A 12499-nucleotide genomic window follows, 5' to 3' on the forward strand; every position below is an offset into this window, starting at 1 on the left:
TTCCATTCTAGTAACTCATAAGGAAAATTTTAAACTGCACAAATATTTGGCTATAAGGATATTCATCCAGCATTTGTAATAACCAAAGAACCCAAAATAACAATAAAACTATAAGCAACAGCCGCATGGCACAGGGATATTGGCTCGGTGCTTTGTGACAGCCTGGAGGGATGGGATAGGGAGGGTGGGAGGGAGGGAGACGCAAGAGGGAAGAGATATGGGAACATATGTATATGTATAACTGATTCACTTTGTTATAAAGCAGAAACTAACACACCATTGTAAAGCAATTATACCCCAATAAAGATGTTAAAAAAAAAAAAAAACTATAAGCAACCTAACTGCACATTGATATGGGTTGGTTAAATCAATTAACAGTTATAATATGGACTATTTTGTAAGTGTTACAAAGGTTGTGTAAATGAATACTTACTGACATGAAAAGACATTTATGCTAAATTCTGTGAAAAGGGTCAGCTACAGAATTGTATGTCCGGTATGTGTGTCAATTTTGCTTAAAAAAGAAACAACAACATTAAAAGCATACATCTGCAAAGACAATTGGCTGAAAGAATATTCTCCAAGGGATTAATAGTCATCTCTGGACAGAGGCTATGGGTGGGCTTTCTTTCCTTATTTTTTAAAACTGCTTTTATAATTAACTTTTTTAAAGATTATTTATTTATCACAAGTGACACGTTCTTTCCCAAGCCCTCGCCAAAGGGGAAGAACCAACGTTTTCGTTAAAATCCCGACACTTTCCCCATACCTATTAGCATTGTTCCATCTCGTCCTCTAGTCCCTGTGTCCAGTCTTTTCCCCTGTAAGCCTTTCACCGGGGTCCTGTGTCTCTCTTTTCTCTCTCTGCCCCACCGCCTGGATGAGACCCCGTCGGGCCGCCCGGGTTGTTGTAAAACTTCAACAGGGTCTGGCCCGACTTCTTGGAGTCGGTGGAATTGTAATCCAAAGGTCTGTATGGAGGAGACAGAGGGACAGGCCAGGAGGCCGGCTCCGAGGGACGACTGCAGGCCTCCCTCCCACGGCGGCATTCCGCGGCGTCCCCTCGCCTGTTGCACAGGCAGCAGAACCTCCGCCCGGCTCGCGGTGGCGGGCGCGTAAAGATGTCATCCCGGACACAACGCGAAGGCTGCGCCACGAATTTTGTCCCTTTGGAGGCACCGTTCCTGCCCACGGCCCGCTCGCGTCATGTGAACGACCGAGGGGCACCCGAGACCAGCGGCGAAGAAGAAGGCGACCCGCGGCGGGATGGAGGCAACTTTAGAGCAGCACTTGGAGGACACGTGAGTAGTATTCTCGTAGGCCTGTCCTGGGGTCGCGGCTGGGGGATTTGAACGGGACAGAGGGCGCGAGCTGCGAGCCCCGGCCGGGCGTCTTGGGGACGCCCTGTCCCGGGGCCTCCGGTGTGGGTGCGAAATGACCCGGAATTAAATCCCGCCGGGGCTCCGCACACTCCCTCCTGAGCGGGTCTCCGCGGCCCGAGCCCAAACCCGACTCTCTGTGCTGAAATTGTCCCGACCGGGTCGTTCTTCGGGAGTTTTAGGAACCGGGTTCGTTTGGGAGAAGGAAGTACCACTTGTGCAGAGCCCTGCCTTATAAACGTAAACACACACAGCGTATTATTTCCTTCCGGGTGTAACCAGTTACTTGCTGAAAGGCATCCGTTAAATTTTTCGAATGAGTAATATCTACGGAAGATCCAAAGTTGGAAAAATAGAAGGCGTACAGGGAAACACCTCCCTCGCATCAGTGCCCCTCAGCTTCCCACCACCCCTCCAGGAGGCAGCCCGTGTTACTTAAGAGTTTGTCAACAGTTGTTTCAAGTGAGTTAGTATGTTAACATATGCATTTTTAACGAAGGCAACAAAATCCCAACTATTGCAATGTTTGTGGCCCTCCAGAGCTCAACAGTACCTGGGCACGGCCTTTATTCTCATGAGAGAGAAACTGGTTTAACTATTTAATTCAGTTAATTGTAATTTAATTTTTCCTGGGACAGGGGTGGGCGATAGTGAAAAAAGATTAACACTGACTTCAAGTACTACAACAATGCCTGGTACAGAGAAAGCATATTTGTGTTATAATTATTTAAATTCATTTTCCCACATCATTTGCTTTCTTCATCCTGCGTTCCTGGAATTAGAATGAAGAATCCATCCATTGTTGGAGTCCTGTGCACAGATTCACAAGGACTCAATTTGGGCTGTAAGTATCTCACATCAACCCTTTGGTGGATTGCACAGCATTTGATGTTGACTGGGAGCCTAGTGTGCTATTATTCTCTAGTTTTTATTTCCTGTTACCCTGCCACTTTCTGGGGACTTTTGCAAGCGTAGAGATCATCCCCAAATAACAAAATTAGGAAATTGAAACTTCTCCATAAAGGTAGAAATGTTCCTTGCAGTTCTAGCACTACAGAGTCGTTTCTACTAAAGTAGTATTTTAATCATTTTAAATTGTGTCTAGAAAGGACTTCAGATAATGACAGCAGTTACCATTTATTGAATTTATGCCATATGGTGGGACTGTGAAGCTTCGTATACATTATCTCTAATTTTCACAATAACCCTGCTAGATGGGTGGTGTTACTTTTTAGTCCAACTTCACTTAAGAGTGAGTAGGTAGTAAAAATGGGGGCATAGGGTTGGACACACCTAGCTTCAACCCCTTGCTCTTCCATTTACTAGTGGTGTCAGCTTGGACCAAAAAGAACCTTTCTGAGCCTCAGTTTCTTTACTGAGCTGTTGCTTAGTAAGAATTATTATTATGGAATTGCATTTATTGAGCTCTTACTATGTGCCAGGCACCGTTCTAAGTGCTTTGTGTATACTAAGTCATTTAATCCTCATGACTACCCTGTTAGGCAGATAAAGAAATGGAGGCACAGAGGTTCACTAACTTGCCTAAGGCCATACAGCTAGTAAGTAGTTGAGCTAGGATTTGAGTCTGGCTCAGAAGCCTCTTAATCAGAATACTATAAAATTATATATGTAAAGCACTCAGCACAGAACCCAGACATAATGCTCAATAAATGGTAACAATTACTGATGAGAAAATAAATCCAGAAAGGTAACAATGGAAGCCTTCAGATAAGTAATGTCAGAACTAGTAAACCCAGGACACCTTGCTCCTTACTCCTCTGTACTGCAGGACTTTTTAAAGCTCTGAATTTTTGCTGGGAGGGTAATTGAAGGAAGTAGTCTGTAACTCAGGTTTTACACACAAATCAGTTTAGTTGGAAGAAAAAAGGCAGATTTTTTTTTTGAGGCACTTGCCAGGCTCACAAAGGAAAGGCTGAAATTCAAGTGCAGAAATGTAAAACTAAATGTACTCCTTCAAGAAAACTTCGCCCAAAAGACTGCACTGTGTGTCCAGTTAATGTTTTATGTAACAACAGTAAATCCATCAACTCTGCCATACTGGCATGTCTATTACCTGAGTTAGTTTCAGGCAGATGGGCTTGTGTTGCCTTTATATACAGAAAGATATTGTAAACTTAGTAATTACGTTTTGTACCTGACATCCAAGATTTAGTTATTATCTACAGGCTAAAACAAACATTAGTAAAAAGCCAATTCTGTTGCTATTTGAAAAACCAGTTTATTCTAGTGGAAATAATTGCTCACAGAATATTTATACATGCTGTTAAGGTGATCTTACAGCCAAACTCCTGAGTAAAGATCTTTATATCCTTTGAGGTTGATCTCAGTAAAAGGAAATCAGATTTTCCATGAGGAATTAATTAGTTTCAACAAGTCTCTTGCCCTTACTGGTTTTTGTCAGTCTCACCTATGAATTTCTTCGTTTCAGTTTGCTTTCAGGTTGACTTGAATTACAGCTTCCTTATATGCTTGAGAAAGTGTTTAGAGATGGTGATGGGAATGACTTGGAAAATTGAGTGTTATGGCTTTTACTGACTTAAAAGCTGTTATTGGCTTTCTCACTGATGGAACCACTGAGTATCAGGGCAGAATCATTTTATGTCAGTACCTAACCTAAGAGACCATGAGCTGAACCTTCTTTTTGTGAATAATTCAATTCAGTTCTACTATACGTCTATACTCATTTTTGGACAGTCAGGCAACGTGATATCATCTCTGTCTTCTAGGCCGCGGAACCCTGTCAGATGAGCATGCTGGGGTGATATCTGTTTTAGCCCAGCAAGCAGCTAAGCTAACCTCAGACCCCACTGATATTCCTGTGGTGTGTCTAGAATCAGATAATGGGTGAGTAAATGGCAGCAGATCCCTTCCTTTCCTTTTCATTCAGAAAAATCAATCCCTGGGAAACTTGACTGGGGCTTGCCCTGTGTTCATCAGTGATTTCTCAAAGTACGTGGAGGAAGGTTCCACCCTTTGGACCACAGGAGCAGATGGATTGATCTCTAAAGCTAATGTGCTTTCACACCACAAAGACATTTAAATGAAGAGTAAGAGTCGTCATGAACTATCAATAAAAGAAGCAATAAATAACACAGAGGAAGACTAAAAGAACAGAAACAATGTCTGTAGTAATAGAAATACCAAAGACATTCCAAGTGAGGGTCCTCAGAATAATAGTAAATGAAAAAAGCAGAACTAGGCACAGGGACTTCCCTGGTGGTCCAGTGGTTAAGAATCCGCCTTCCAATGCAGGGGATGCGGGTTCGATCCCTGGTCAGGAAACTAAGATCCCACATGCCGTGGAGCAACTAAGCCTGCACGCTGCAACTACTGAGCCCACGTGCCACAACCAGAGAGCCCGTGTGCCGCAATGAAGAACTTTCGTGCTGCCATGAAAGATCCCTCTGTGCTGCAACTAAGACCTGACACAGCCAAAAATAAATAAAAATTTTAAATAAATAAATAAACTATGCACATTATGATGACAGTTCTGTAAAGTGAGAAAAAAATGTATATATGGTATACATGCATATTAAAAAAGGAAAATATTAATAGTGGTTGTCTTTGAGTGATAGGATTATAGAATTAATTTCGTTTTTATATTTTATACTTTTCTGTATTTCCCAAATGTTTTATTGTATTTAGATATTGCTTTCATACATAGAAAAGTAAGTATTATTTTTTTAGTTGTGTCCTAAACCAAACAGCATCTTTAATCTTACGTCGACTCCCACTTGCAACACTTTACTGAATATCTTCCACTTTGCCTTTCAGGAACATTATGATCCAGAAACACGATGGCATCACAGTGGCAGTGCACAAAATGGCCTCTTGACATCTTGTATCAGTTCTCCAGCAGCTTGTCATGGGGACTCAATCGTACCTTATGTTAATGATCTTATAGAGCTATTAGAGTTCCAGTAATTAGGCCATTCATGTAATGTGCATTAGGCACTTTTCTATTAATTTTAGAGTAAGCTGCTTTTTGACACTCTGACTTATCCAAATTGACTTATCAAAATACTAGTTAAGGGAAGTATGTTTTGAAGCAAGTTTAGGTCACTTTGTATACAGAAGTTTGTTATGTTTAATAAAACTGGTTGGAGGAAAGCTTGGATCTTTTCTGAATTCTTTAAACTCTTATCAAATGTTTATTTTTTCAATTATCAAATTGTAATCTTTCTTAAAAAGGTAACTGCTCCAAACCATTCTGTTTTGGAAGCTCCTGAAATACATAGATTCTCACAGAAACATCCATGGATATATAAAACAAGTCAAGCATACTCCTAACCCATAATAAAAACATAATAGTAGATATCATAAGTACTTACTATATGCCAGGAACACATTCAGTTCTCGTTAACAACCCTATATGGGTTCTCAATAGCAAAGAGGTGGAAGCAACTCAAATGTCTGTTGATGGGTGAATGAATAAACAAAATGTATATACATACCATGGAATATTATTCAGTGTTAAAAAAGGAAAGAGATTTTGACACGTGCTATAGCATGGAGGACTCTATGCTAAGTAAAATAAGCCAGTCACAAAAAGACAAATCCTGTATGATTCCACCTATATGAGGTACCTAGAGCAGTCAAATTCATAGAGATAGTAGAATGGTGGTTGCTAGGGTGAGGGGAAAAAATGGGGAGCTACTGTTTAATGGGTACAGAGTTTCAGTTTTACAAGATGAAAAGAGTTCTAGAGATGGATGGTGGTGATGGTGGCAACAATAATATCAATGTATTTAATACCTCTAAACTGTACACTTAAAAATGGTTAAGATAAAAAAATGGTTAAGATTGTAAATTTTGTTTTATGTATTTTACAATAAAACAGTTTTAATTAAAAAACATGAACTAATAAAAACACCACCTGAACTAATAAAAAATTCAGAATTACAAGATGAAGATCAACTTAGAAAAAGTCAAAAAGCTTCTATACCTCAAAATAGAAAATAAGAAAACATTTGCAATAGCGACAAAAACAATAATGCATTTAGGAATTAATAAAGGATGAAAAACACCTGTATGGAGAAAAAGTTTAAACTCTTAAGGATTAAAAATTGAGCAGAACTAAATAAATACAAAATATTGAATACAATGTAACAAAAGGATATCAAATCTGCAAAGAATTTTTCCTGAATTCAATGTGTTGTAATAAAGATGGCAGTAGGAATTTTTTTTTGTAAACTTGACAAACTTTTCTAATATTACAGGGAAGCATAAAAGTTTCATAAATAGTTGTCAAAAACAACCCTATATGGTAGGTACTCTAATATGACCCATTTTGCATTTGTGTAACTAAGGCTAAGGAATTAGCAGCGTCACCATTTGGACCCAAGCCTCCAAGTCAGAGCCTTACTTTTAACAGCCAGACTACTACAGAAGTAGGTATGTTTGGCCAGAAGAAAATCTACCAGTTTGAAAGTATAGGACATTATCTTCTCTTCAGACTTTATCATTCTCAACAGAATAGTGCATAAGAAGATACAAAAGACTTCATTTTGTTGAATTTGAATGCAGCTCGTATTGCTGTCTAGCAATTTAATATTTGACAGTATACAAAGAATATATATCATTTATTCAAAAATATCAAGCAACTACAAATATATAAAGTGCTAGTTTAAGCACAGTGATCTCTTATAATTTAAGGAATGGTGGGAACCCTCCCCAAATCTTAACTCATTTCTTCACAAAGAGTGAGGACAGGGAAAATAAAATCTTGGTAGTGCTTGTATTATACTCTAAGTCCCTAAGTGCCAAAAAGTTTCATGGACTGTATTTATCAGTGGGGTGAGGGTAATAGTGGTGACAGGAAAATCATGCTGCATCCTTGCTGAATAACTTTAGGGCCAAGAGTTAGAAAGTCAGAGGTTGAGGGAATTATTTTAGTTAAAAATCGTATAAGCTTTATTAAGTCGATTGGGTACAGATGTCAAAATTTAACTAATATCCCAATGGTGGCTTAAGAACTCTTTGCTCTTGATATAAAGCCCCACATGATTAATAAGAACCATTTTTAATGAACTAAGTACCAACAGCAGGTCTGTTAATGTGCAGTTACTGTATATACATAGTCCTCACAACAAACTTGTAAATAATATTAGCCACATTTTACAGGTTTGGAAACAGATTCAGACAGGTAACTTGCCCAGAGTGTGCAGGCTTAAATAATGGCAAAGTTGAGATTCTAACAAAGTCTGCATTTCCCACTATACCTCAAAGCTTTCTGTATGAAAGACATGTTTCAAAGGGTTCAACTCTGACAGCATCTTTGCAGCTTTCCTAGCCTCTGGGAATGACTCATTGTTCTGCCACATTTCAAATCTGACCCAGTCCTCAGCATCAGAGCTGTCTAGCAATACAAAGCTAGCCTCATGTCATCCTGTGATCAGAATCATAGATAGCCCTGCTTTAAAAGAGCAACAAGTACCTACCAAAAACAAAGTCTTACAGATGTTTACTAAAAAATGTTTTCTAGATTACGTTAGTAACTACATATAACTCTCTGAAAAACACTCACCTTCCCTCTTTTGGGTTTTGTCTTCTGCTGAAGGTTTGTTTGATACTTACCACCAGGCCCACATAATTGCATCATCTTTTCCATTGTTAACTTAGAGGCCATCTTCCCAAACCACTAAGCTGTGCTTCTGCTAGCGCTTGAATCAAAAATATTATAGAGTTGGTTTTAAGAGCCTGAGAAGCCCCTTACCTTTTAAGAAACATGCATAATAAATATGTGCAGATTTTCCAGATAAAACCAGAAAAACACACATCAGCCTAAAATACACTCTGGATTAAAACCTGGAACGTTGGTGCTGGGAAGATGAAAGGCAATTTCCTGTTGACTTTTTTTCTTTTTTGATGTGGAGGGTGGAGCAGAGGAAGGAAATGGGATAAGAAAACTGAATTGTCCCAGTAATGTTCTAGGAGACTCAGCCTTAACCATTTCCAAAATGCAATAGAAAAAAAAGTTTCATTAAAATTAAATATAAGTATACACCTTTCATGGGAGGTGTTTGGAGTTAAGGTAACGTGTATAGAAAAGTAATTAAAAGAGGGCTTGGAACTCCAAGGTACTAACCAGAATCTTCAGTCATTACACAGAAGGTACACAAATATGCTGCAGATTGCCATTTATAGTCCAGGAAATGTATTGCCCAACTCTGGGGCCCCACTCCCTGCCTTGAGCATAATGTTAAAAGATAAACTGAGGCATATTAAAAATGGTAAGAGCTTATCTGAGCAAAAATCGATGTGAAGCTGGTGCTGACAAACCAGAGGAGGTTAGGAGCGCTCTTCCATTCAGGAGATCAAGAAGAAGCTTTTGCAGAGAAAATGCAGAAGCAAAGCAAGGAAATTATTGATTGGCTACAGCTTAAAGCCTAGCTGGCTGTATGTGGCTGGTTGTCCTTAGGTTTTCATTTCATAACCTTGAGGCATTTACAGGCTTAGGTTTTGGTTTGCTTATGTAGGCCACACAGCACTAGAGCCACCTTAGTCTGATGGCCTCCTGTTGCCTCAGCCAAGTGGCTTGTTAATTTCTTGCATTTGCTACACTACCAGAGGTGTTGATCCAGCTACAGCAAGAGGTATTTGCTATGGCACAGACTCTTCCTTGTTTAGCCAACAAGTAATCTAAAGCAATTCTACTATCTCAAATTATCTTACCAAGAAAACCTAGGGACTTCTGTTCTGTAGGTATGGCCTTAGCAAGATTCAGCGATAGTTGCCAGAGAAGCATTGTCTTGCCGTGCATTAACAGAGAGAAAAAAGCAAGTAGTGAAAAGGCAAAACGAATAAAGGTTTCAAATAGGAAATAAAGATCTTGATCCATGATCTCGGGAGAGCTGTCCATCTCAAGATGCTATCTGCTTCTGGAGAGGAACCTCCATAAGCCAATTTTAATTTTAGGTCTCCAGTTGTACAGTTCCAAGAGTCTGGAGGAGCCCTTTTTAACTGGGAGATATGGACCCAAGGTTTAAGGCCCTGAAGTTTGACTGCTGACTTGGTACGGTCCCTTCTAAGGAGGTTCAAGGGTAGTCTTTGTTCTTAGTGATTTCAAATCAGAAGGGTAGGAGAAAACTGGAAATCTTAGTTTGGAGAGTAGCCAGATATTTGAGAAAACTAGAACAATTCAGGATCCAGTCCGGTTTACAGGTATATAATAAAAGCTCAAAGACAGTGAATAGCACTAGAATCTGATATCCACAAGATCGTATTATAATTTTCTACTGCAACATAATTTTTTTTATAATCACCCCCATTTCTATCAAAGATAATCACAGTAAGGCTAATTTGTTTGCAGAATAAGTCTAGTCTCATAAAACTTGGGCTGGTTATTTACAGAGGTGCAGTAGGAAGAGTAATTGACCATATAGGCTCTTTTTAAATCTGTTTTGCTAGGACTTTTCATAAGGAATCTTAGATTGAACTTTTAAAGGCTCTCCAGATTAAGAAGTCAAGTCAAGGATTTGTCATTTCAGACTTCATCTGGAATACCTATAGATTTGGGTGAATTCCTCTCTTCTCAAGGTCCCTAAGATATCCTGAGGTTCTCGGGCCTGCCAGGAAGTGACCTTCCTTACTCACCTGGTAAGGTTTCTTGGAACCCTATAAACAAGATGCCAGGCCAGTTTTTCTTAGGAGCTTTATTGCCTCCATAAAGTCAGCCTTAGTTCCTTAAAACTGTCTGGTCATATCTGATTTTATGCATATTCTCAAATATGACATTCTAGTCAAAGCCTTGGTAATATAACCAAGGCTTCCAATTGTGTCCTGTTATAAGAACATATTCTTACTGGGCTTATGTAAATCACTATATTGCCATGAAAATAATACTACACAACAAATTTCCAAATTCTGGAGGGATCAGGTAGGGAAAAAAACGTTTCACTTTTGTTTACAAAGGTGTAATTTACCAAACTGCCTTAAGACAGAAAGGTTTCCTTAAATTTGGAAAACAAAACATTAAGGAATCAGCAGTGTTTCAAAGAAAAAGTTGTAAAAAACATTATAATCATCCTCATCAGTTCATTTAATCATATGTTATTAATTCTTGTTCAGGATGAACCCAGTTTTTTCATTAGCTCTGAAAATTCTTACCCAGTTCACTTTTATGCTCTTAAACTTATCAGAAACCTGTATTCTAGATCTTTCCATGAATCTCTAAAGACAAAGAAGCATTTCTGTGAAAGCATCAGAGTAAAACAATAACTCTCTGCAAATGACAAAAAGTCTTTTAATAAAGTCCTTCCATACCTTTCCTTACCCCCTAGACACATTCTACTTTCCTTCCTACTTTTCACACAGTTGTTTCCTTTCACCCCTATATTTTAGTAGTTTTAAATTACATATAACGATTAGAATTCATAACCCTTAGAATACTTACTTCCTAGTGAAAACTAAGAAGCAAGCAACTGTGGACTGTTACACTAGCATTCTGTGGATTGGCACATTTATAAATACACTGCATAATTTCCAGAAGTATATTCTCCCTCACAGTAAATTTTTCGACATGGCATAAAACACGTTTACCAATAAACCCAAATATCTTTAGTTCCTCTGTAATAAGAAGCCAAAGTAGATAAAATGCCAAAAGTAGATAAATTTGTGTTCAGTAATTAATGTTTCAGTATTTTATCTTACTTGGAAATGATCTAGTCAATGAATATCCATAATTTAACTCAGTAGAACTTTCACTTAGTTTCCAAATCGCCCCCCACATACTTTTGGTTTTGTCCTTCTAATAAGAATCACCTCCCTGAAGTCCATATTTCAAAGAAATGGCTCTAAATACTTGAAATGCAGAACGCTTACATCTCAAAGCTCAAAGGCACAGAAAAAGGATGTAAGTTCCACCAAGAAGGACTCTTATTCCCTAAATCCAGATGTTTTATAATATCTGTAAGCCTTCTGAGCTGAATAGGGGAGGTTTTGAGATTGGTAAAAAGGATAGACTTTTCATTGTTTCTAGAGCTGCATTTCTGTTCCTGTCAAAACTCGATTTTTAAGACAAGTAGTTGTTCTTTATTCCTCAAAGAACTGGGTTGCCACCTGAGGCCCAGTGAACCCACCCATCCAACTATATTACCTTCAATTTGCTTCTTTATGTCAGGGAGATTTCCAACTAAGATGAAAATTAAAAGATTCCTATGTTCCAGATTTGGAGCTGTGCATCTTTTGACTGTTTTAGTAAATTCTTCCACAGTGGCCTCAGAATATTTTTCTTTCCCTCTGGGTACATAATTTCATTTCAGCTTCGTGGAGAAGCCCTTAAAAACAGTTCCTATCAGACTCTGAATATCAGCTTCCAAAGTAACCAACTTTTTTTTTCTTTTTTTGCATTTTGGCCGCGCTACGCAGCAAGCGGGACGGCATGTGGGATGGTTCCCCGACCAGGGATCGAGCCCCGGCCTCCACAGTGAAAGCACCAAATCCTAACCACTAGGCCATCAAGGAACTCCCCAGAGTGGCCAACTTCTAACCAGAAAGATCACTAAAAAAATCCTTTTAAATACTTTATTAACACGTTTTAGGTGGGACAAACAGTAACTATTCCTGGCAATACTAAACAAACTTTTCTTTTACTTTTAAACCAAAGGTATCCCTAACAAATGACTCAAAAACAAAACCATAGTTTAACCATGGATGCAAGAGGCATCCCCAAAGAAAGTACGAAAGATATTACTCCCCCAGCCCCAAGATCCAGAGCCATTCCCAAAGATAATCAAAGAAAGACAGACTTAGGGCTTCCCTGGTGGCGCAGTGGTTGAGAGTCCGCCTGCCGATGCAGGGGACACGGGTTCGTGCCCCGGTCCAGGAAGATTCCACATGCCGCGGAGCGGCTAGGCCCATGAGCCATGGCCGCTGGGCCTGCGCATCCGGAGCCTGTGCTCCGCAATGGGAGAGGCCACAGCAGTGAGAGGCCCGTGTACCGCAAAAAAAAAAAAAAAAGAAAGAAAGACAATTCCCCTGGTAGCTGTTGACCCACATTTCTGTCCAGCCATATTTTGGGGGTCCCCAATGTGACAGTTGAGCTGCCTGCACACATAAGAACTGCCAACCTGTGTGCCCTGATGGGCAGAAAGCCAAGC

General features: G+C 39.4%; 1 protein-coding gene and 1 long non-coding RNA gene across 5 annotated transcripts in view; one reads left to right on the forward strand and one right to left on the reverse strand.

The window, feature by feature from the left end:
- The window catches only part of LOC132514538 (uncharacterized), a 36610-nt gene that overhangs the window by 13798 nt on the left and 10313 nt on the right, over positions 1–12499 (reverse strand). For 2 of the 4 annotated variants that reach the window (XR_009538845.1, XR_009538844.1), the window contains one exon: positions 770–1706. This is a non-coding gene — a long non-coding RNA (uncharacterized LOC132514538). Of the gene's footprint in view, positions 1–769; positions 1707–5731; positions 5760–12499 lie in introns of those variants that run through there. The other 2 variants (XR_009538847.1, XR_009538846.1) reach the window with 2 other exon arrangements.
- LAMTOR5 (late endosomal/lysosomal adaptor, MAPK and MTOR activator 5) lies at positions 1124–5515 on the forward strand. Its single transcript, XM_060139392.1, has 4 exons — positions 1124–1301; positions 2162–2223; positions 4127–4244; positions 5175–5515. The coding sequence occupies exons 1-4, from the start codon at positions 1267–1269 to the stop codon at positions 5233–5235; spliced, it is 276 nt and encodes a 91-aa protein (XP_059995375.1). The 5' UTR covers positions 1124–1266; the 3' UTR covers positions 5236–5515.

Source organism: Lagenorhynchus albirostris, chromosome 2 (genome assembly GCF_949774975.1).
Source record: "Lagenorhynchus albirostris chromosome 2, mLagAlb1.1, whole genome shotgun sequence".
Lineage (NCBI taxonomy): Eukaryota > Metazoa > Chordata > Mammalia > Artiodactyla > Delphinidae > Lagenorhynchus > Lagenorhynchus albirostris.